Below are 25093 nucleotides of genomic sequence, written 5' to 3'. Positions count from 1 at the left end.
AAAAAAACAAGAGTATTGTTAATTTTTTATATATATAAAAATACGAACAGCTGATTGAGCACAAACTCCTATCGATAGGCAAACGGGCTGCCAGGGTTGTATAGTTGCAGATATTTGTGGTACGATAGTGATAGCGGTATTGGTGGCAACTCTACATAGTGTACAGTCGTCGAAAAAATTCCGAAATTTGTTTGTGTACTACTGCAGGTACGCGGCAAAAAGTCTTCTTCACCCGAAGTAAACAATTGGCGAAAAGCCTTCGATAACAATTCAGACGCAAGAATGGTCAAATTAGGCAAAAAGAAAGTGGTGGAGGAGCTCAGCCGCAAGAAGTCGGAAACCGAGGGCCGGCGCAGAAACGGAGCCGCCCCCGGCCGCGACAGTGATGACAAGAGTGTCGTGTCAGAGGAGCCAGCAGAGCGCGGAGACGCCGCATCCCGGGCCTCCAACTCCTCTTCGGAGGCCAAGAAGGCCACCAAGCGCAAGAGCAAGTCCACGGTGCGTTATGAATCGATTGACAGCGACGACCTACCACTGAACGGCAACGTCGCCAGCGGAGCTAAAAAGTCTCGGAAGTCCGCCAAAGCCAAGGGGACCCCTGCCAAGAACGGCACGAAGGCGGCATCCAAGCGCCAGTCCGCCGGCAACGATGCAGCTGATAATGATCAGGAAAACAGCGATGCAGAAGCCGGTTCACCAGAAGACGAGCAAGAAGAGTATGAGGTGAGTTTGTAAAGAGCACTTTGGTGTAATTTGAAGATGCCCACGAGACATGCTTGGCTCAGCAGAGACAATCGGTTTCTATATTCTAGTCCAGTCTAGACTTATCCCAATTAGAGCAGTACTACTCTTATTCGGATAGTCTCAAAAAATAGTATCTGAGTGGCTCTCAAATGTACATATCTACCATGAAAAAAATTTCAAAACAAAACATGTTCAATCACGTTTTTTTTTTTATAACAATTTCAAAAAAATTACAGGTTGAGGCCATTGTTGGTCACAAGACTATGCGCGGCGCCTCATACTTTTTGGTGCGCTGGAAGGGTTACAACAAGGATTTTGACACTTGGGAGCTTGAAGGTAAACTGAATTGCGACGATTTGATTGCTCAGTTCCGCAACAAGGTATGTTATACATAAAAAATGGGTCTATAAAGTTAGTTATTAATAATATCTCTTCCTTTTTATTAGCAGCCGAAAGTTGATACTGTTGCCAAGGCCAAAGGAAGGCCGAAAGTCGTTAAAAAAACTGTAACCGGTCGACGCGGAAGACCATCGGGTGGTGCTGCCAAAAAAACGGCTACGCCGGCAGATCCCGAAAAAGAATGGACGGTTGAACGCATTGTTGACTGTGTCGAGGACGATGATGGCAGCAATATTTATCGCATACGGTGGAAGGGATTCGGGCCCAAAGACGACACATGGGAGCCGGAGGCAAATCTGTTCTGCGAGGGCTTGATCGAGAAGTATAAGCGTGAGCTGATTACACAAAAGAATGTGGATACCAAGGAGTTGCGCGAGTCGCCAAAGAAGACCAAGCGACTGGTCAACGAGTGCTATCCGAGAACCAACATTCACAATCGTATTGAACGATCCTCGAAGCGCTGTGCCGCCAAGAACAGGTGAGGTTAAATACCATTCAACTAGGAAAGTACACTCACTGATTTAATTATTTTTTCAGAGTGTTTTATGGCGAGGAGTGAGTGAAGGCTGCGGCCAAGGCAGTCATTTCACCGGCTGTCTCGCCACCTCGAAGTGGTCGTCGTCGGCGAAGGCCGCTTGCCTGAATTCTGAACGTTTTTGTTTTGTTTTTGGGTTTTTTTCTTTTCCTCTTTTTTTTAACGTTCCACTGAATGGAACCATATACAAAAACATAACATTTACATTTTAGATTCGAACAAGCGCCGCATTACAATCCAACAGGCCAGCACGGAACACTAAAGAATACAAAAGATTTATTTAAAATTTAAGATAAGTCAAGCACCACGGTATATTCGTAGTATTATATCTAGTTTTGCTGAACCCAACCAGCATAGAATGTAAGAACAAAATTCAATTTAGATCTAAGTAAACAAAACCCTCTTTAATTTGGCCACTAAAAACTTATTTGAGTGTAAGGAACTCACTCGTAATTACACCGTCACCATTCTTCCCAATTCTTCAATCAATATGTAGACATTCGAGTGTAATAATAATTGTAGTACTACTAGGAGAGTTGCAAAAGCATCTTCAGTATGTAATAAAAGTAATAAATGTAAACTTATGTTCAGTTTGCTCTAGGATTTAATACGCGAACTAGCAACACTAAAGAGCTCCGCTTCCCTGCTAACAAAAGATAATTTGTAATTTGATTAGGCTTAGGCGGTCCATCCAATAGAATTGTCCTCAAAGACTTGCACGTTTCGAATACAGATAGTATAGTTGAGTATAGTACCTAATATTTACGGAGGATTAAGACTCTTTTAAACCACGTTTTCCAAATCCATGTCGAAACACACTCGATCGCTTATCAAGGACCTCTTACAGTTGCTTAACTTTTATTTAACTTTTTCGCTCGACAATCAGTGATACGGTGTTGTTGGCTCTTAATCCTCTAGAGACCGGGCTGCAGACCGAAACCGGGACCCTTTGGCTCCTCGCTTAGGGATGTGGGCTCACCCTTTGGCTCGCTGGCAAAACGACCATTGCGGGGACCAGGTGGCGATGGCTTATCGGCTTTAAGGTCTCTCAAAATATCCTGCATGTCCTTGGCAGTCAGATCCTCCTGCAATAGAGAATATATATAAGTATATATGTGATATCTTGGCCCCTGGGAGAACTCACATAATAATCATCGTTGACCGCTACCATCGGCGCGTTGACGCAAGCTCCCAAGCATTCCACTTCCGAGATGGTGAACTTCTTGTCCTTGGTGGTATCACCTACACCAATTCCCAGTTGCTTCTTGCACGTCTCCAGGATCTCGTCCGAACCGCGCAGCCAGCATGGCGTGGTGGTGCACACCTGGATGTGGTACTTGCCGGTGGGCTTGCGCATGAACATCGTGTAGAAGGTGGCCACCTCGTAGACGCGCATATTGGGCAGCTCGAGAATCTCGGCCACCTTGTGCATGGCGGAGATTGGAAGCCAACCGTATTGTCGCTGGGCCAGATCCAGCAAGGGGATCATCGCACCCCGCTTGTGGCCCTCAGGATAGATGCTGAGGATTGCCTCCACGCGCTTCTTGTTCTCCGCGGTGAACTCGAACGGGATGTTCGGATTGTCCTCCGGGGTGTCGCGATGCACGAACAGATTGTCACTGGCCCGGAGGCTGCTGGTGCTGATTGCCCGGATACCACCGCGCTGCAAAATCATTGAGATCCTGTTAATGTTATTGTTTTCCTCAGCGTAATTATATAACCAAACGGGAAGGCAGTAGCCATTCCCCGTCCCACTCAATTGACTTTAGAGGGGCACTCCGCTTACCACTGCGGCCAGCGTCTTGGTGGCACAATTCGTCAGCATTTTGTTGATTCCAAAAATGAGCTGCGGCTACGAAAAAGCTTATTTGCTCTTATGTGAAATCTCCTGCCTGGCCTGCTGTCAGTTTTTTTTACAAGCACCCTCTGCCAGCTGATTTTGGACAAGCGCTTCACAGCACTAGTCAGACAGTTAGAGATGGGTGTGACGACTACATTTGTTTTTAGTAATTTGTTTATATATTTATGGTATACTACTAATTTTAGACAATATATTAAGTTCATAAAAGCTTATATATTAGCTTTTATTGTTCGAAGTTTTTAAGAAAATATTCCTAGACTTCGACATACGCAGAGGGACAGAAAATTGGACATGTGTTATCATCTCTGATGTCTCTGATGGTATATTACTAATTTTAGACAATATATAAAATTCATAAAAGCTTGTATATTAGCTTTGATTGCTCTAAATTTGTAAAAATATATTCCTAGAGTTTGACATATGCAGGGAGACAGAAAATTGGACATGTGTATATCATCTCTGATATTAGTAATGTCCAAAAATATGTTTAAAATTTAAAAAAATATATATTTTATTTAAAATCAAGGAAAGAAGCTAACTTCGGCAACCCGAAGTTCATATACCCCTCAATAATAAATCTTATCAATAATGGGATTAATTAATTAAGTAATATATTTTAGAGTCCTTAAGGTTGTGGGTAAAATTCCCTAACATAGAAATTATATAGCCATACGTCAGAGTAAATGGAAATATGTTTAAAAAAAATTAAACAAAAAAATCAATAAACTTTATGACTACCATTAGGTAAATCTCCTTGACTGCGTAGCACATTTTTGACTGAAATCCTAATACTTTTTGGAAATGAATTCCCCATTCGACTAAATAACTGAATTACTTATACATATGAATGACTGGCATTAATATGCAGATTGTACAGCAATTTTAAGATTTTAAACATTTTAATTGTTATGCTATATTATATAAAAACATTTATTCATTTAACAAAAAATATCGTATGTCTTGCGATATGTGTCGCATACCTCACACTCTCCAACACTGATCCAAGCCATCGACTTGACCTATCGATAGCGCGCTGAAAGCAGCTTGAAAAATCTAACGGACGCGAGGACGCTAACGAAAATGGAGAATTTTCCAATTGCAAATAGTTTTATCAGAAATTCATACATTCAAAATGTTAATATAAGGGCACTTTTGCCGCAGTTTGAGGAGGCGCTCGGCTGCAATCAGCAAGTGCGGCAGAAATTAAGAGGTGAGTGTCTATAATATTTCTGGCGCTTCGCCATGTTTCAAGCTGCTAACTCTTGCCGCAGCTATTCAGCCCGAATTACAGGCACTGGAGTTTCACTCGGCTGTATGTGATCAAGTGATAACTGTGGCGGTGGCGGCACAGAACACGGCGACAATGGCGTCGAAATCTGTTGCAACATGCTACAAGCAAATCGTCCATATGGAGCAGCTGATTAACGAGATGGAAATAGGGAATATTGTCAATTATACAGTTAAATGCAAGGAGGACGAGACGCTCCGTGAGCTTACTTTGCTAAAACACTCGTTCGATGAGGAGGCGAAGCAACTAGACGTTCTCGAAGCCCGCAGCGTGGGTAAGATAGTGTGGATTCCCCCAAAATTATGAATATGTCTTTCAAATATATCTCCCTATACGATTTTGTATTTAATCTTTCTTCAGTGAGGAATCTCCGTCAGCTGCAGATCCATCAGGAGAGTAGCCAAAATGACCTGGCTATGCTGGAACGGGAAGTGTATAAATTGGAGCGTCAGATGCTGAACAAAATGAAAAATGCCACGGATTATAGGAATAAAAAGATAATTCACATATTGGAAATCAGAAAGTTGATCTTGGCAAATGAGGCAAAGGTTGTAGATTTCGTCTTTTCACTTTTCACTTTACCTAATTAACTAATTGACATTCTTTGCTTAATATAGTCAACTGATCTTGCTGGTAGTCAACTAAACCTTGATTTGAAACGCAAAAAGCGTCCCTCCATTTCCCCAAAAGGTTGGGTAAATGGTTCTATCCTTTTGCCGGCTTTGGATTTCCTTAGCAAATTTATGCAGTTCAAAACCAACCACGACGAAAAACCGCAGCAAGAGAATGAGAGCGAGTCGGTGCAAGAGGTGGCGTTGCAATCTATTTTGCATCGACGCAATGGCACTCCATCACCCACCAAGCAAGTACGGTTTGTTGCTTCGCCCGACTTGGAAAGCGTTCACATTGTGAATCGACTTTCTTCAATGTCGACTGATGACGGTTCAGTGGAGCGAGAAGATATAAAGCCAGACTCTTCAAAGAAATCAAGCCAGATGGGAGGACTCGCCGAGGAGAGGGACGATGGCGAAGATTGGAATGATGGGGGATGCGAGGATCATGGACAAGAAGTCGAATATGAATCTGAGGAAATTAAATATCTGTCGGCAGAAGATGAGGAATTAACTCTGATGGAATCAGAAGGAGAAAAGTCATCCGGAGACGAGAATTTGACTCCAGGAGGAACTAAAAAAAAGGGTTCAACACAATTTAAAAAGATACCACAAATGGAAGAGCCTGAAAGAGAGAATGAATCCAGGGCTTCCTGGGGCAAAGGATATATCAAGGAGTCACAGAAGAAGTCAATCAATAAACAGAAAGTTGAAGTACTCAGCGTGGTGATTATACCACCACCAGGAGACACAACACAGAGCACTTCTACCCCACAAGACAGCGGCTCGAAATATAATAGATTCAAGCTCACGGCCAGCAGCGATGCCATGGATGTGGACGAGGACGATCGTCTTCCGTTGCAATTTCAGCAGAAGGCGGAGGACGAGGACGAGAATAATATTGAGTTCCCAATGGCACAGCCCACGCCCATACAGTTTAAGAATCCATCCTCGATGGCAGTATCACCGCCATCCAGCGACCAGGCTGATTCCATGCTTAACTTCTCCGAACCGAATTGCGAGTACAATGATGATTTCTGGCTGAGCAACACCGATAATAATTCAAATGCTGATCAATTCTATGATCTATAAACACCGAAAAGGACTATAATCTAATAATCAGTTTTTTCAATCAAAATATAAGCAACGCCAATTGAAGGCTTCACATAATATTTCCTTCTTTTCCATAGAACCTTAGTTGTTCATTAAAATATAGTATTTAACACAGAATTACCTTTATTTTAACATTTCCAAGGAAGGAATATTATTTTTAAATGAATATATAGTACCACTTTAACACATATTGTTATTTTAAATTTTAACAATTCCAATTGGTTTTTCAAAATGAATAATTGCTTTTTATTAGTAAAATATTGGAAAAATTTAACTATTTGTTTATTTTTATGAAATTACATTTAAAATTTGAACGCTGTAATTGGCAATTTCTGTAAAAAATATACATATTAAATAAAAATGTATACGTTAAATTTATAAATGTTAAATTTCTTTAACATAAAGTATTACTCTAACTTTTAACAATTCCAGTTCCTTATTTTAAATGAATTAATTGTTTTTTAATAATATATTGGAAAAATGCAACTATTTTCTATTATCAAATTTCATTTCCAATTTCAACACTGTTATTGGTAATCTCTGCAAAACCATTTATTTAATAAAAAATCTGTACATATATATTTATAAACTTTCACTTTCAAGTGAAATTATTTAATTTTTAAAGCGCCTTAAATTAATTTCCCAAATTTTTATTCGATTCGACTGTCCGACCGACTATCGATAGCACAATCGATAGTCAGCTCTTTTGTCATCGTAATTTTTGTAAATAAAACCACGAGTTTGCAAAACGAAATAAATAATGGCCAGGAAAAGGAAAATTCCAGTTCGCAAGCACCACGGCATCCGCGATCCCCTCAAGCAAATTGAGCAGAAGGAAAAGAAGTACCAACTTGAGCCATAACCACTTAGGAACAGCGCACTAAAATATTTCCTTTGCAGACTCTCCAAAGTAACGAACAATCCACCCGAGAGGAAGGACGAGCAGCAGGTGTCCTTCAAGTTCCGCCAGTTCAAGCAACTAGCCGATGCCACCAAGAGCGGGAAGAAGGTAAAACGGGGCGTCATAGGCAAGGAGGATATTCCCAAATCGTCGTTAGGGGCCAAGACCAGCGGCAGCTCCTCGGCCAAAGAAGTAAAAAATATCAAACAGTTTGCCAACGAAACCGACGAGGATTATCTGCGTCGCGTTAACCGCATCACCAGTGCCTCCGTGCGCGAGGCTCAGTACGAGGCCAAATATGGAGTCAATGTGATTAGGAACCCCAAAACCGGAGAGATTACGGTCCAGAAGAGGCCCAAAAACGAGATTGATGAACTGCTCAAGCAGAAACAAAAGGAACGTCGCACATCTGCGGGCAAAAATGGTCGGAGAAAGGCTAATAATGCTCCCCAGAAGGCCACAATGGATCCTAAAACCAGCAGGGAGCTGATAAAGAGAGCATACAAGGAGGCCAAGGACGAGGTGGATTCCGAGAACAATAAAAGTGCCCCGCCTACGGAATATAAACGAGACGTTGTTGCCTTTGGCGAGATCGTACATGCGCCACCATCCCTAAAGACGCTGCCCAGAAAGGCGCCGAAGAACGAGACGGTCCCACGACCGGGACGCAAATCCAATCTACTCCTGAAATCCATGCTGAATCCCGCTACAACCGAGGCGGATCAAGAGCAGCACGACGGCAGTGGGCTTAAGGTGGCGCCTAAGTCCAAGGTGGCCTTCAAAGCACCCACCAAGGCACAGATGAAGGGCAAGCGTAGGGATCTACCGGCGGCCACACGTTCCATGCTAGAAAACGAGCGCAACAAGATGATTTTACTGTACCGTCAACTGAAGAATAAGACGGCAACGGATGCCTGAACATTAAGACTAAATGGATTTCCCATTAATTTTTTTTACCCCGAAAACAATACACTAATTAATGTTTAAGAAATGCATTTGTTATTCTTGACATCGATACCAGCGATAGAAAATAATTACAGATTACAAATACCCTTAGATTCAAATTGGTTTTGTAAATATAAAAAAACAAACTGATCGCAAATGTTAGCAAAGTTTCACTCCATTTTCACATTATTATGTCCATCCCTTAGACGGAGAGAACTGGCTATAGGCTGTCTACACTTTCGATATTAATAAAAATAATAATAATAACATAAAATATAACTTTAAAATACAGATATATTTATATTCGTAATATAATACATATTTTCAACAACTCTTATCTAAATATTTGCTTAAATAACCTACATATTCAATTTGTGACACTTATGGTAGCCTTTTTTTTTATTTCAAATCTTTGTTTAAATTGGGTTCTTTGTTACCAACGCTTTAGATGAGAGCAGAGAAGCATATTGTATTAATATTTTCCACTTTATTGTTGATTTCAGTTTAATGGCAGAACGATAGTTGACTTAAAGAGCAAATTTCAGCTAAGGGACAAGCAAGTATTCAACGCGAGTAAACTCTCAATACTTTCCATTTTGAAACAGAGATTTACGTTTGAAATCAAGGTTTACATTTAATTAATTGTTTTAGATGTTTAATACTTAACAATTTTAAACTTCCCCTTAAGCAATTATCAATAATTTATTTTATAATATCAAAAATTCGAACTACTTTGTCAAACTATGTTACTTTATCTAACCCATGTATCTGTAAACGTGTAAAATTGTTTTCTAGGCGTGTAAAATGTAAGCTGTTAAAAAACAAAAAAAAAAAATATCGATATAATTGGTATTTTGATATATTTTCAGAAACATCAAGCGACACTCGACAGCACCCGAGAGAGAGTTCTGTTAGTTAACATCCAGCCGACGGAAAACGATAGAGAAAAGAGCGTCCATGTGACGAATGTTACATTTTACACAATAATTTTACCCCAACAATGAGAATTCGACCCCATGTATCTGTAAACGTGTAAAACTACTATCTGGACATGTAAGATGTAAAATGTTAAATAACAGCATAAACTAATATGGCAACATATAAAGTATGGCAACATTGAAAAAAAAAATCAACCCTAAAAATTTATTATTTTTCGGCCGCGCGACAAGTTCCTCAAAATTCTTAGTTCTAGGAAAAAACTTAGTGCCCAGCAAAACACGGAGTGTATTGTCTAAACATTTCGTTTGGCAATTTTTTTTATATTTTTTTTTTACAATATTGATTTCATTGTGAATACACACCTACACATTGACGCATGTGGATACAGAGGAAAACAACAATTGCTGGCGCGCAAATACACACACACACGGACAGACGAATAACAACAATTGATAAATTAGACGCTAAATGAGTCAAATATTGTGCTTGTACAATTAAAGCCGAGTGTTTTGTTCCTGTTTTGCCAGATATTATAATGTCTTGCTGCAATAGTGTGGGTGAGTTTGGTTCTTGTTTCTCTTCTTCTTCGTCTTTGGCTTATCAGCTGGGAATAACTGTGTTTTACCTCTAAGTAGTGTCTATAATCTGAAATAATCACATTTCTCATTGCTGTTCCAGACAACCCTGATAAGATGCCAAAGCTGAACGGTGTTCTGAGTTTACGGAATGGAAGGCACAAGATATCGAAGGACCCATTGCTGGGGCAGCAGGTGCACCAGCAGCAGCAGCAGCAACAAATGCAGCAGGAGCAGGATCAGCCCCAGCAGCAGCAGCAACAAGCCACGCCACAAAAGCATGCAATGTCGCCGGACGAAAAGAAGGCCACCAAGAAGTCCCTGGTCATCGTGGCGGCGATCTTCGTGGCCAGCCTGGCCACCATGTGCTATGTGTACGCCATATTCCCCGAGCTGAACGCGTAAGTTGGCTTAATTAGAGCCTCGTCTTCACGGATGATGTGTCCCCAGCGCATTCGTGCACCTGTGAGGTGTAAAAAAGTCGAGCGGGTGTGCCAGTGTGTGTGTGCGCAGGTCTCGCTTGATTTGCGAGCAGAGATGTCGCTAAAAGTAGCTAGATCACAGTAATAATCTCAGGAATGTTCGTCTTAGCATAAAAATGCCTTTGTTTCCAAAGAAATCATCTCAAAAGTCGCAGTTACAAATGTATAATTCTCACTACATATATGTATCTATCTATCTATGTATGTGGATGACTGGCTCTGTATAGTTTCTGCTTACTGTACAAATAATATCTTTAGGTTTACTGAAATACTTTGGTATCTTGAATAATCAGCAAATGTGCCTGACAAAACGTTATCAATTTGTTGAATGTTTAAACATACATGTGTTCTGTACAAAATCAATTAAATTTTTGTTGAATTTTAATAGGCATAAATATTGCAAACTCACCGCATTATCTTTTTTTTTTTTGCTTGTCGCTCGCAACTTGTGATTTCTTTAGATGTATTAAGGGGTTGAGCCCCCTGCTTTATTATTTTTGATCAATAATTGATGATGTTGTGAAATTGTTCATATCTGGTATGTCAGACTTTTAGGACTCTTTTGTTTACTGTTTTGTAGATATGCGTATATAAAAGTATTATAAGTCAACTGCAATAGTTACGGAATTATTACATCAATATCTTTTATGGCACTATAAAATCGGTTATCTTTTGGCTATCTCTATCATGCCCACGCTCAATGGGGTTTCGTGAAAGTAACAATACCAGAAGCGTTAATATTCGTATTTATACGTAGCTATAAAATGTATCTTTATCTTTATAAAAAGTTATGTCAAGTTTAATATGGAATTTGAAATACTTTACCATTTAAATTAAGACTTAAAATGTCCAGTGTTAAATATCAATATATTTAAATTGCTTATATATATTATTATTATATTAGCTGGAAAATGGCAGAATTATCAACACTGTTAGTGAGAGGGTTTATATACAAGCACACACACACACGAACACATATAAGCCGAGTCACGCCACTTGCCACCCATATTAGCACACCAAAAGTGTTTACACCCCGACTTGTTGCTCTTCTTGTTCTCCCCGCAGGTCGGAAAAACAACATTTGAAAATACCGCGTGATATCCAAGATGCTAAGATGCTGGCCAAGGTCCTCGATCGTTACAAGGACATGTACTACTTCGAAGTGATGTTCGGCGTCGTGGTCGCCTACGTATTGTATCCTTTTACCAATGCAAACACCCAGCTATATGCTACCGAAAATCGAATGTCTAGAATCGGCCACCGATTAGATAAGAATTCTATTGTTCGACGTTAACCTTGACCCGATTACCGAAAAAAGGCATACAAACGGACAGACAGCATAAACTATTCACGGCCGGCCGTGCATTTGTATTTCGCTTAATTAATGCACGATCACCGCCGATCGCCATAGTGTGCATATTAATTACGTGGGTAGTTCCGTACACAGCGTGCGGGTGCGAGCGAGATGGCACCAGGAAGCGGGGCACGGGCACCCACAGAACGTGGGGGCATCACAGCTGATATTTCGGTGTCTAGCTCGTGCTCACACTCTGTATACCTTTCTCCCTCACGCACTCACTATCTTAGCTCTCAGCGCTCGACGTGCACTCCTAGGGTGGACCTGTTCCAACATAGCTTTGGTTAACTGTTGATTGTCCCATTATTTTAAATTGAAATATTAGTGAAATGTAATTTTTTTTAAAAAACGATCTAGCATAGAAATAATTTAGACAGTGAACAAAATGAAATGAAAAGTTTAGTAACGGGTCCAGCCCAATGCATTATAGCTTGCGCCATCACTCTCACTCCCTCTTAAATCGACTTTGGACACTCGTGTGACGCATTCTTTGTGTTTGTTGCTGTTTTTTGTTGAAGAAATCAGCTGAGCTGGACATAATTTTGTTGTCGTCTTGAGTTTTGTTTTGTGCTCTTTTCCGCCAATTCAATTGCGTTTTAGCCCCCCCTCCCCAGCCAAGGTAAACAACAAAACCCAAAGCAAATAAGCACTTTTTTGTTTGTCTTTCATTACTGCCTCGCAATTATTCATAGCAGCTTTGATCGCTTGTGGTTTTGTGTGAGTGTGGGAGGGTGGGAGTGGGCGAGAGTGTGCAATGTCGTTATCGGGCATCTGCAGAATACGTGGTCCGATGTCAGATGATTCGATTCTTCGGGGGAATCTCAGAGATACTCGTCGCGATGGGGGTGCCATTGTCAAGTCTTTGCGTTTATTAATAGCTGCCCACAGCACGAGCACGCGTCCAACTGACCGTCAAATATTTAGCTAATCACAAGCACAGTGATCATTCCATGAGGGGAATATCATTGTTTAATATACCCTTGCAGGGTATTTAAATTTTAGTCAGGAGCTTGTATCACTGCGAAGGACTCATTTCCGACCCTATAAGTCATATATATTCTTGATCAGCATCAACAGCCGATTTAATCTAGCCATCTAAGACAGAAAAAAATTTTTTAATTTCAATAGGGGTTGGATAGTAAAAAATTAAAAAAAAAAATGGCAAAAAAATTAAATTTTGTACAATTTCAAGTTATGCAGAATTATTAACCTTTTAAAAACTAACGTAGGAAAGCTTTCGAATTGAAATTAATGAGTTTTTGGGTTAGTTATGAGTCTTTTTATCTTTGATTTGGAGACAAAAAATGGCTATATATATCTATAAATATAGGTTTCAAGAATAAGAATTTTAAAAGCGTAGTTATAATCGTAGAACAGCAAGGGTATATAAACTTTGGCTTCTCGAAGTTAGTTTTCTTTCTTGTTTTATTTTTAATTTTGTCAAAGAAAAAGGGGGAAACTATTTTGTGTTGGCCCCTAGCCAGTGCATACTTTACACAAGTTTTCAGATATTATTCAGATCAAACCGCCTCCGACTGGTTGCCTTGACCCAATTGAAATCCATTTATAGCCTGCAAACATTCGCCATTCCCGGATCGCTGTTTCTGTCGATTCTGCTTGGATTCCTGTACAAATTCCCGATTGCCCTGTTCCTCATCTGTTTCTGCTCGGCGCTGGGCGCCACCTTATGCTACACACTTTCCAATCTGGTGGGACGTCGCCTGATCCGGCACTTTTGGCCAAAGAAGACCAGCGAGTGGTCCAAGCATGTGGAGGAGTACCGAGACAGTCTGTTCAACTATATGCTATTCCTGCGCATGACACCGATCCTGCCAAACTGGTTCATCAATCTGGCGTCACCGGTGATTGGAGTGCCGCTGCACATTTTCGCCTTGGGAACCTTTTGCGGTGTCGCACCGCCATCGGTAATTGCCATCCAGGCGGGGAAGACCCTCCAGAAGATGACCAGCTCGAGCGAGGCCTTCTCCTGGACCTCGATGGGCATCCTGATGGTCTGCGCCTGTGCCTCTCTGTTGCCTGGCCTCCTTAAAAACAAGTTCAAGCACAAGCAGGAGAAGGAGGCGTAAGCTGGAGTCTGGGAACCTGGAAACTTAACAACCGGAGAGTCCTCAATCCGATATATGTATGCTGTATGCTATTCCCCCAAACTGAAACCAAAACACACCCGAGAAATCATTAATTGTAATTTATATACATAACAAAGCAGAGCAAAAGTTGGAAAGCACTTCGGGTCTCGATCCACTACGTTTAAGTGTACTACAAATGTCTGTGTTTCTTTTATTATTATTATTTTTTTTATCATTATTATTATTATTATTATTCGAAAAACAAAACAAAACAAAAAACAACAACAAAAATATTCTTACGATAAACTTTTGCATCATATATTTCCATCAATTGTTTTTAAGTTAGTGAATTTTTGTTTAGTGCTATTGCAGTATTTACTAGAAAAGTTCTCATATAAGTAAATCAAATTAGCAAAAATAAATCCATTGAATATTATTATGCCTATACATAAATATTAAATGTGGTATGTATGTACATGTATGTGTGTGCTCAAGTTAATGTTCAAAAAATGGCAAACTAAAAAGATAATTGAAAATTTATTAATTTTGATATGGAATGGGCTTGGGGTGTTTTATTAATCCACAGAGTAAAGGGATACTATTACTAAAGAATGTAACTGGCAAAAGAGTACTCTAATAATAATATAATATAATATAATAATAATATAATATAATAATATATAAAATAATAATATATAATATAATAATATATAATATAATAATATAATACTTTCTCGATTAGTTTTTTCCAGGCAAGTCGATTTGGAGCTTTCACAAGTAGACCTTCAAAATTATGGATAAAATGTCCTGTACATACATAGGTATTTATGAATTATACATTCTTATTAACTAAAAAGTAGGTTTTCAAACTGAATTTCGGAAATTGTTTAAATGTAAAGTGGCAGCTTTTGGCATAAGCTCTCTGAATGTTTGGCGCCTCTTCGTAATTCAAAACTGTGCAATGTCAAAGCTCAAGGACTTAGCTTTCCTGCCTCCCTGACACTCCCTTTCTTTGCCATTTTCAAACTTTTGTGTCCCTCGTCGCTGATTCTTTGTTATTGTTTTAATTAGTCTCTGTTATTGTTGTCCCAACGATGGGCGCTTTCTTTTCGCCCTTTTGTTATTGTTGGCCTAATGCGGTTTTGGCCTCCCATTTGATTTGTTTGCTCAATTAGTTGGGCAAACTTTTTTAAAAAGGATTAAGTGCCGTCAAGGCACTCTGGGTCGGTACTTTGCCTTCAATATTTTTTCATACTTACGCTTTTACCATAACTCTGTTTTCAGGGTTTTTTCTTAGAATTCTTTTTGTTGAGTCTGTTGATGCCACAGGTATCACTGCACACACACTTCCAAAAGAAAGAATTGTGGTTTTAAGACGTTATCCTGCTCAAAATAAAATCCTACGTTAGCATCAAAGAGTTTTAACTGTGTTGTATATGTATACCCTTGCAAGAACATAGAAATTATATTAACCATATTATAATTTGGACCGCCATGCGTTACAGCATCACAAAAGGCGGTACGCCAACGTTAACGTTTAGGCCAACTTTTGGTAATTGGCTAAAAAATATGCACATCTTTATTGGGCTTAAGTAGTACACAGAGATATGAACAGACTTCGGGTTTGCCTGTGGCTCTGATCACTTAATTCCCAGACAAATGCAAATGAAAAAATAGGCAAAAGTGAGGCGGGGGATGAAGGGAATCATTGTAATCGTTTGTAAATTATGCACTTCATTAGGCTCTGTCGAGCGATTTGCACAGCTTACCAATATATATGTTTAAGCCATCTTAAAGAGTGCAGGACATTAAGTTTTAAATTTGCAGGAATTTATGTTTTGCATATGAAAATAAATTTTTAATGTTGTAATTATCAAATGATTGCATAGAATACTAATAGCAAGGCTTTATCTAAGAGGCAGAGGAAAAGCAATACAGGATATTAAGTATATGATTTCAAGGATATTATAGAGTTCTCCTTCTCATTCCATAGATATTAAAAATATTTAATCAAATATAAATATGCAATTTGATGTCCATTTATATTCACTTTGTCTGGACTGTTTGACTCTTTTTTTTCGTTGGCTGGATTTGAATTTGTTAATTATTTTCGCCTTAATTTCGTCTGGTCAAATGTGGGTGTTTTTTTTTTGCAATATAAAAGGGCAAATTGTAAATGTGGAGTGTGTGCTGCTGCTGGGCAGGGCGACTCTAATCCACTTTGTCGCCGAGTCTGCCAATTATGCAAATCAATCATGAAAGTGGAGTGAGGAAGGACACACTTGTTCGCATCACTAGCGAACGTGCCTTTGCCAATTTTTACAAGGAGATGGCACAGTGGAGCAGGGGGGATTCCCTTTAATTAGAAATTAAAATTATATAAATATAGGTATAAATAGAGGTATAAAATACAACAAATGGTATACTTTTTCGAGGAATTTTAAAAGGCAGCTGAGGTATATATTCCTTTAATTTTTAAGGCTTACTTATGATCGATTTTGAATTCGGTCCTATAATTAAATTGCAAACTTCTATGGTATATAAGATTCGGCATCCTGAAACTAAATGTTCTTTCTTTGCAACGCAGTGAAGGAGGCACCTCCGATTGTATAAAGTATATATATTCTTGATCAGGATCAACAGCCGAGTGGATTTAGACATGTCCGTCTGTCCGTCTGTCCTTCTGTCCGTCTGTCCGTCTGTCCGATTCTACACAAACTAGTCTCTCAGTATTGAAGCTATCTGAATGAAACTTTGTAGTTGGCCTTCTATATACTCTCACTCATATATATATGTCGGAACGGACCGGATCGAACGAATATATCATATAGCTGCCATAGGAATGATCGGAAAATATTTACAAAAAAAATTATAACATTTTTTGTTTTCAACAGAATTTGATCAAATTTGAGATATAGACATTTCATATTATTCTACAATTTTGTGTAAAATTTTATGAAAATCGGACTACTATATCATATACATAGCTCCCATAAGAACTATCGAGAAATCAATACAATTAAAAAGTATAACGTTTTCAGTATTCAGCAGATTTTATTCAATTTTTAGATATCGCCATTTTGTATCAGTCTTAAATTTTGTGTCAAATTTTATGAAAATCGGACAACTATATCATATAGGTGCCATACAAACGATCGTTTGATGTAGAGGAAAAATGCAAATCTGTGAATGTAAAGCTGCAAATATAATATGTATAGGTGAATGAAATGAAAGCAGGTATTACTTCATTGTTTTTAAACACAAATATATATAATTTATATTTTATTGATTCCAAGTCATCGAAGTTCTATCTGCAAGGGTATATAAACTTCGGGGTGCCGAAGTTAGCTTCCTTTCTTGTTTTTATTTACTTTTAATACGTCAGTATTTATGTAAATTAAAGAAATACAAAATGTTAAATATGACCAAGGCTTAATAATGTTTTTTGAAGTCCTTGATTTTGAGTTTATAAAACTCGAGACTGAAACTTTTTTGACCCACTGTGGGCTAGGCTAGTCCAGGGGGTTTTCAAAGCGGATCTGGTCTTGGCCGATGATTGAGGCCAGCCTTGGCATTGATGTTAACGGGTGGCTGACGTGACCGGGGCCAACAAAGAGCTACAGTTTGCTAGCCGTGTATTATTTTTTAATTGCCCCCGGACGAGTGGCATAGTCCTAGTTTTGCTTCTGGTCCTGGGCCTGCATCTTCTAGAGCTTCGGCCTGATGCGGGCTTTTCCATTCTCGGTTCCTAGAAAATGAAATTTCATTGTTCATCGAGTACTTATCGGTGGCTGTGCACAACACACACACACACACATACACACCGGCAGAAAGCCCACGCACATGCGTTCGATTTAATCCAAATTCAATTCACTTTAGTTGGTGTTCTTATCGGAGCAGCCATGGACTCCGGTCCAAGTCCCAGGCCACCCCTCTCACACAGTTGGGCTTTATTGCCCTTGTCTGTGGCCAGCAGACCAAAGGATCCCGAAATCCGAAATCTGAAAAACACGCGCCCAAATCAAAACCAAGAGAGAAAAAACCTGTCCATCCATCTACGCATCCTTGTGCCCGGCAACCAGCTTCTGGCTGCTTAATTAAATAGAATTGAAAAGCTTCAATTATTCAATAGAACAATAGAAGAAGGGATAGCCGCTGCCCGATGCTAAGTACACTGCGTTGCAGTTTTATAAATCTAGATAGGATTTTTTTTTCGATATTTATTAAAGATTTAGACCAGTTTGTCATCATTATTTGTTAGTTATTAATCGTTATTTTTTTATTATTTAATTATATATATATTATACATATCAATTATATATTTGAAAGCCTTTTTTAATGTTTCTTGCACTCACGTTCCCCATTGTATGTTTGATCAAGGACATCCCACCCCTGATATTATCAAAGATTGGGATCAGAGTCACCTTATTACTTACTCTTTAATAGATAATCGTTACTCCTATTATTTAGTTAATTAAAGCCCATCCCAAATTGTATTAAAGATTCATATCAGCGTAATTCCTACTCCTTAATTCTTACTCGTTTCTCTTTTCGTGCAACACTTACCACTTTTGACTGATATTTTTTATTATTTTATTAAATTTTCTTTCGATTTTAAAGTAATTTTTTATCTTTAATCATTAATTCATATATTTACGTTCCACAATGTAGTCTCCGTCCAAGGCCATCCCATCTGTTATTGCATCTTTTCGTCCGACTGAACAAATCGAAAGCCTTGCAGAAACAAAAGGACTTCCCAAGACGCCCCTCCTTGCCGGGCAACTAATTGTAAAGTCAAACAGAAACTGTTAACCAAATGATCCTGGTCCTAGTCTTGGTCCTGATTCTGGTTCTGGGAAATATGCCCCTTGGGGGGATTGGCAGGCGGCTATCCCCTTTGCACCGATTCTAATTCTAATTCGAATCCTGACACATTTGCTCCGTTGATGCCTTCCTTTGACTGCTGCTGCTGCTGCAGCCAGGACGACGACGACGACAGCCAAGGGTATTAAAAAAGTTTTCAATTTCGTTGGCCGTCGTCCTTGAGAGTTTTCGGCTGAGCCGCCGCCGTCGCTAAGCGAAGTACATATTTTCCCCCGTTGGTGGATTTTATGATACTCATCATTCGGGATGTTGATGAAGCGTGCTCATAAATAATAGGTTGAATGAATACCATTATAATGAATAATCTATTAATAATCTAAATAATAATAATCGGAGTTTAGGTATAAAAAAATCGATTTTAAATCGATTAACGAAGGTGTTTTGTGTTAGATTGAACTAAAATATCATATATTAGATAGCATTCAGATTTAAAAATGTATAAATATATTTTTCTTATACATAAAATATATACAAAAAAATGTGGCGATTAATTGACACGTCTATTAAATTAATTTATCGTTTTTTTACATTTTTTTAAATATTTAAAAAGTAAATTAACCTATGGCTTTTTTTTTAATATTTCTATCAATTCGTATATTGATGATATATAAATTTATACATGTTAAAAAAAATCTACAGCTTCGAAAAGAAAAAAGATTAGAAAATGAGTTAATATTTTCAAAATGAATATAATAATATTTATGCCACATTTTATATTGACTCTACATTTTTACATAATAGTTTTATTTCTTATATACCGCTTGAAGCTTATAGGTAACTAAAGAGTGCATTTTACAGGGTATATCCACTGTCAAATCATAGGATGTAAGCTTGTACCGACTGCCTTTTTATTTTCCTTTTGGGAAGGGACGCGTGGACCGGGGACCAGCGACAGGCGACGGCCACTCTATGGGCACCACATAATTTTAACTTTTGTAGGCCAACATAAATACTTGATTAAGTAAATCCACATTTGTAGACAAACTTGAGACGAGTGGGTCCCCGGTATCCTGAGGGGAAAAAAAGGGCAGTCTTTGACCTGAAGATCGTATGTATGGAGTATGCTCGTTTTGGCCCCAACTTCTTGCACTTGGTCTGTGCTTTTATGTTGCTCGATTTGCATAATTTACAAAAAAAAAGAAAAGAATACAGAAAAATTGGAAAAAAAGCAACCTGAATGGAAATGGAAAAATCGGCATACGAAAGAGCGTGGCCTGGTCTCGACAAAAAATAGAAATTATACTCAATTTGGTGCTGGTCCTGCCTGAGTAATCAGGTTAACTGGTGCTCCGGGCCCCTTGGCCAAAGGTTAACCTGTCAATGGCAACTTCATGTGCTCCCAAACTCCAAACGAAATTCCACAAATCTTCTATAAATCCTGGTCTAGAGAATAATCCAAAACCAGAGTAAAGAACTGATAAATAAAATGAGACAGAGCCAAAACCAGAGTCAGTGTTTATACAGAAATAAATAAATGAGAGAACCATAAAGCTGCAACAACAACATGGCCTAGGTCAGGCATTGCATACAGAGAAGAAAATTTAGAGGACTTTAGTAAAGTTTTGTAATATTTAATGGTTTAATATTAATACATAAATCATTGCATATTACAATAAATAACTGAAAAGGGTCCTCTTGTGCCTTAAAAATGTACAAGTGTAATAAATGTAGATTCCACAGAAGCAGTTAAAATCTATATAGTCCTTATAGTTCCGATTGATTTCCTTAAATTTTATTTGCTGTGCATTCAAGATACAAAACAAACAATCAACTTGAGTATCTCCCAGATTCGCCCGGCAAATAATGAAGCAATGAAATGGCCAATTTAAATCAATGAGTCTCCCTCTTGGCTCAGACAACAGAAAAAAAAGAAAATGTAAGAAAAAAATGAAGATGTGGCAAAAAAAAAAACTAAATGGCTATATTGCCTTTCGGCCAGATTCTTGTTGCTTTTATTGCTGATGCTGGTACTGACCCATCATCGTCTATATACTACATGCCATTAAGTGTTGAACTTCAATCGCCAACGCGTTTATCGGGATGATTTTATTTCTCAGAAAAACAATAACTGCATTGGAATCACTATTTTTATCGGGGGAGATATAACTAAGATATATTAGGTTTCATTATTTGAACATAAGACATGTACAGCACGAAGTCTTTATGAATTAAGGTTTCCTGTTTTAAATAGAAATTAGTTTTAAAGATGAAAGAAAATATAGATATATCGATGCAGTAGCGATAAATGACACAGAATTCGATAAGTAATTGCACCCTTCCACTCAATATATTTTATAATAATTTGCTTTTAATTGGTTCAATATTAATGTTATTACTTTTTAAAGGTCAAATTATTCTCTTCCCATTCCACAACTTAAACTTAATCCGAGGCTCAACTAATCTCTCTGCCATAGAAACTGCAAAACATTATTTAAGCAATTACCCAGCACTTGGCTTTGATCTTCTTCCATGTGAAAAGACTTCTGTGTCTGTACAGAGGGAAATGTAGATGAAAATGGAAATGGGAGCTTTTCATAGTCCAATGGCTTCTTCGATTTCGGTGATAATTACTGGGGCCGCTTTGCCAAACGTCTCTCTTTGTTTTTTATAGACCCCAAAATGATTGTAAAGTTAATTTAAAAAAAATGTATTTAAAATTAATATCACACTTGGCGTATGAGTAATTTGTTGTAGGGACAACGTGTCGTATGAGTAACGTGAGTTCCAGGCCTAGACGCGTGTTTGTATATATTGATTTGGCAACCGTCTTTGGCAACAAAAATAGAAAATATATTATAATACAAACACAAAAAATAAAGATTGGCAGCCGCTTTCCTTTGACATATGGCTCATCTTTCACTTTCTCTCACTTTCACTTTCACTTCCACATCCATCAGCTGGGCCTCCAGCGTCTAGACATTTCCACATAAAAGCCTCGCGTTTTCCCGCGTTTCCAGAGTGTCTGACACATTTTTTTTTGTAATTATGCGACAGATTCGTTTTTCAGTCCCCGTTTTTTCACTTTTCTTCTCGCTTTGTGCGCGTTTTTAATGGCAACGCTTTGCGTGCCTAATTTGAAGCGCACACGGCGCACATTAATGAGAAGAGTCGAGAACAACAAGGACGAAGAAGGAGGATACTCAACAAAGGACACTGTGACAGAGGATCAAAAAGAGCACAGAAGAAAGTTAAGAAAAAATACCTTTATACTGACTAAATTAGAATTAAAATAATATAGTTATAAAAACCTTTCCAAAACTAGTAAGATTTTAATAATATTTAAATTAAAAAATGGAAGTAAAACCTGAAAAAACATGGTTCACAAAAACTATATAAAGTAATTGTATAAAGTAGTTGATTTTCGCTTTGCATTTGATTTGAACATGGTTTAAACCGTTGGTTATTCCTAATTGATTTTGTATACATTGTATTTGCTTGTATATTAACATTTTAAGCCTTTTCTTAAATGGGTTATTTATTTAATTACCAGCCACACTGTGGCATATAGTATATCTCTGACGATTTTATATGGCGACCCGTATGCGCGCTTGACTAAATCAGATTGAAGTGGGTGTAAAATGCAATTTCATCGCCTTCATTTAACTGTAAAATTAATGATGATAAAGTGCGATCCGAAAAAGATGCTGAAGCACACACTAAAAAAAAATTGTAGACAATAGGCTCTTCAAAATAAATTAAGCAAATATTCATTAAATTTGGCAAACAATATTAATTTGAATGGGCAAATATGGATTGATCTAAGCTATGATAAACAGTGGCACAGAACAAATTTGTGGGGATTCCCCAACATCCTGTAGCTATTCTTGGGCATATACGCATGAAATTAATTACGTGAATTTTGTATATGAGTGTGTGTTTGTGTGTGTGGGGAAAACATTTAAAGCAATTTAATGCCTTCAACAGCAACAGCAATAACGCATGCAAATAACAAATAAAACAAATTGCAAAGCAAACTCAACCAAAACAAAATCTGAGGCCAAAATCTGTACGCAAATGGGAAAAGCGAAACAAATTCTAAGGAATGGAAGAAAGATACCTTTGAAAATAAAAAGAGTTTTAATTATATATAATGTTGAATTATATAAAATGTATATTTTATAATTTAATATAATTTTTTTTTATATTGGTTAGTGTTATTATGTTATTTATCAAGTTCTTTAGAAATCCTAGTCAAGGCAAGCAACAATTGTTTAAAGCTCATTGGCAGTTAGGAATATATATATTTCCGATATTCGATAACTGGGAATTAATACAATATAAATTATATATATAGTTATAATTTTTTTTCTTAAAATTTCGTTCCTATTGCAGATATATATATGTATATATATAGTCCACCGATTCGCCATTCTCCGACTTATATACTATCAAAATTATATAGAAGAATAACTCCATAGTTTCATTCAAATAGCTTGCTCTTCGTTCCAAAACAAATCTCACACATCTGTGCATATAATTCCCAACTGGTTCTAACATCCCAGAAACGAAGTGAATGCTACCGGCCACGTCTCAGATATATGTTGTGTTACAAAAGTTGCAAGTCATTGTTTATTAGTGTTCAAAGTTACTAACTGATCATACATACTTACTTATCATAGATTCTTACAGATCATAGTTAATTACTGGTCATAAATAATTACTGACTATAGTTACTTAGTGGTCATAGATACTTGCTGTTCAGAGTTACTTACTGGTCATATGTAGATACTTACTGTTCAGAGTTACTTACTGCTTATAGTTACTTTTCCGATTGTTCCTATGTCAGCTATATATACATATACATATATATCTACCGATTCGCCATGCTCCGACTTATATACTAGTAAAATTATATAGACGAATAACTCCAAAGTTTCATTCAAATAGCTCTTAAATTTGTTCCAAAACAAATCTCGCACACTGTGCATATGATTCCCAACTTGTTCTACCACCCCCGGAACGAAGTGACTTCTGCCACCCAAGTCTCAGGTATGTGTTGTGTTACAAAAGTTGCAAGTCATTGTTTATTAGTGTCCAAAGTCATATATACTTACAGTTCATAGTTACTTACTGATCATAGATACTTATTGATCATAGATACTTACTGGTAATAGATACTTACTGGTCATAGATTTTTTCTGTTCATAGTTACTTCCTGCTCATAATTAATTACTGCTCATAGTTAATTACTGATCATAGCTATCTACTGATTATAGTTACTTAATGTTCGTTGATACTTATTGATCACAAAAGAATAAATTAAAATATATTAAAATCATCCAAGTGCTTAACCTCTCATACTTTTTACAGGGTACTCCAAAAGGTCGTGATGAAGAGGACGGCAGGGAGAATCAGACGCCAAATATGCAGACAAATAAATGGCAGGCCAAATCTGACGTATGCCGTATGTTTGACAGAGATGGAGCGAGCCGGGAGTGCGTCAGCCAGAGCGAGAGGTAACTAGTGGGAGAGGCGTAAAAATAAAATGAAATTTGACACTTTGTTTCTTTTGCTTGCTGTCTTTTGTGGCTGCCAACAAAAGTGTTTTGCGGGTGTTCGGGTGAGTGTGTGTGTGTGTGTGCGCTTTTATTTCATAACCCACAAACACACGCACTCGCACACGCACACTCCAGTGAGTGTTTGTTGTTGGCAGTAGATTTTCCGATCATTTTACGCGTATTTTACTCTGAATGCCAAAACAAGCGTGAACGGCAACGAGGGGGCGACCTTGACGAAGGGAGGTGGATCCACTCGTATTTCCCCCCCACTCTCCCATGGCAAACAAATCGACTGCGACATTTACAGGACCCCAGTGGCCTCCTGATTTCCCCGGTCCCTGGGAGAGAGTCCAGTGTCGTTCCTTCTCTCCTTAAATCCGGCAAATGTCTTGGCCAAGTTGGCAGAACAAAAGGAGAAAAGGAAACTTTGGTTACCCAAATATATAAAGAAGTAAAACAAATAATGATTATAAGAATAATAACCCTTTAAAGGGCTTTTACATACCAATCATATGGATGTCAATGAAGATGCCCGAAAAAGTATGCTACATTTTTCATATTCAAATGAATTTTAATGTTAATTTAAACGTTTCTTTATATTTTGAGTTAAATATTATAGTTATTTAAGCTTTGAAACACTTCTATATATATTAAGTGTGTATATATTAGGTTCCTTTATTTAAAAAAAAAATTTTTTTATTCTTCGCTTAAAATTTTTTTTAGCTCACAGCTAGAGTGTTATTAATTAAACAAATAACTAATTAATATACGCAAAACTCTACCCAAAATAGTCCACAAAGTGCATATTTTTCCTCCATATCATTTCCTTGAAAAAATCCATAGATTATTTCAATAGCAAACATGAAAAGTGTTC

The 25093-nt window shown here is 37.9% G+C and overlaps 5 protein-coding genes across 6 annotated transcripts; 4 read left to right on the top strand and 1 right to left on the bottom strand.

The window, feature by feature from the left end:
• The first annotated feature begins 21 nt into the window (after positions 1–21).
• LOC110176118 (uncharacterized) lies at positions 22–2258 on the top strand. Of its 2 annotated transcripts, none has more exons than XM_020942355.2 (4): positions 22–723; positions 981–1124; positions 1191–1621; positions 1681–2258. In XM_020942355.2, the coding sequence occupies exons 1-4, from the start codon at positions 283–285 to the stop codon at positions 1700–1702; spliced, it is 1038 nt and encodes a 345-aa protein (XP_020798014.2). In that variant the 5' UTR covers positions 22–282; the 3' UTR covers positions 1703–2258. The 2 variants fall into 2 exon arrangements, with proteins under 2 accessions (XP_020798014.2, XP_020798015.2); XM_020942356.2 differs by having other exon boundaries at positions 57–723; positions 1194–1621.
• A 247-nt stretch (positions 2259–2505) lies between these two features.
• Positions 2506–3589, bottom strand: ND-24 (NADH dehydrogenase ubiquinone). The gene is made up of 3 exons (XM_020942357.2): positions 3465–3589; positions 2823–3341; positions 2506–2763 (listed from the first exon to the last, which is right to left on the bottom strand). The coding sequence occupies exons 1-3, from the start codon at positions 3501–3503 to the stop codon at positions 2593–2595; spliced, it is 729 nt and encodes a 242-aa protein (XP_020798016.2). The 5' UTR covers positions 3504–3589; the 3' UTR covers positions 2506–2592.
• Positions 3590–4488: 899 nt separating this feature from the next.
• corolla (synaptonemal complex component corolla) lies at positions 4489–6825 on the top strand. The gene is made up of 4 exons (XM_020942249.2): positions 4489–4749; positions 4811–5101; positions 5188–5375; positions 5445–6825. The coding sequence occupies exons 1-4, from the start codon at positions 4620–4622 to the stop codon at positions 6528–6530; spliced, it is 1695 nt and encodes a 564-aa protein (XP_020797908.2). The 5' UTR covers positions 4489–4619; the 3' UTR covers positions 6531–6825.
• On the top strand, positions 6643–8508 carry LOC110176004 (uncharacterized). The gene is made up of 2 exons (XM_020942208.2): positions 6643–7394; positions 7452–8508. The coding sequence occupies exons 1-2, from the start codon at positions 7312–7314 to the stop codon at positions 8368–8370; spliced, it is 1002 nt and encodes a 333-aa protein (XP_020797867.2). The 5' UTR covers positions 6643–7311; the 3' UTR covers positions 8371–8508.
• A 652-nt stretch (positions 8509–9160) lies between these two features.
• stas (Transmembrane protein stas) lies at positions 9161–14366 on the top strand. The gene is made up of 4 exons (XM_020942243.2): positions 9161–9893; positions 10015–10312; positions 11459–11587; positions 13321–14366. Exons 1-4 carry the CDS (start codon positions 9872–9874, stop codon positions 13835–13837), a joined length of 966 nt encoding a protein of 321 aa, XP_020797902.2. The 5' UTR covers positions 9161–9871; the 3' UTR covers positions 13838–14366.
• Positions 14367–25093: the final 10727 nt, after the last annotated feature.

Source organism: Drosophila serrata, unplaced genomic scaffold (assembly GCF_035046125.1).
Source record: "Drosophila serrata isolate PLE 108 unplaced genomic scaffold, ASM3504612v1 contig_362, whole genome shotgun sequence".
Lineage (NCBI taxonomy): Eukaryota > Metazoa > Arthropoda > Insecta > Diptera > Drosophilidae > Drosophila > Drosophila serrata.
This window is presented reverse-complemented; position numbering and strand designations above follow the sequence as displayed.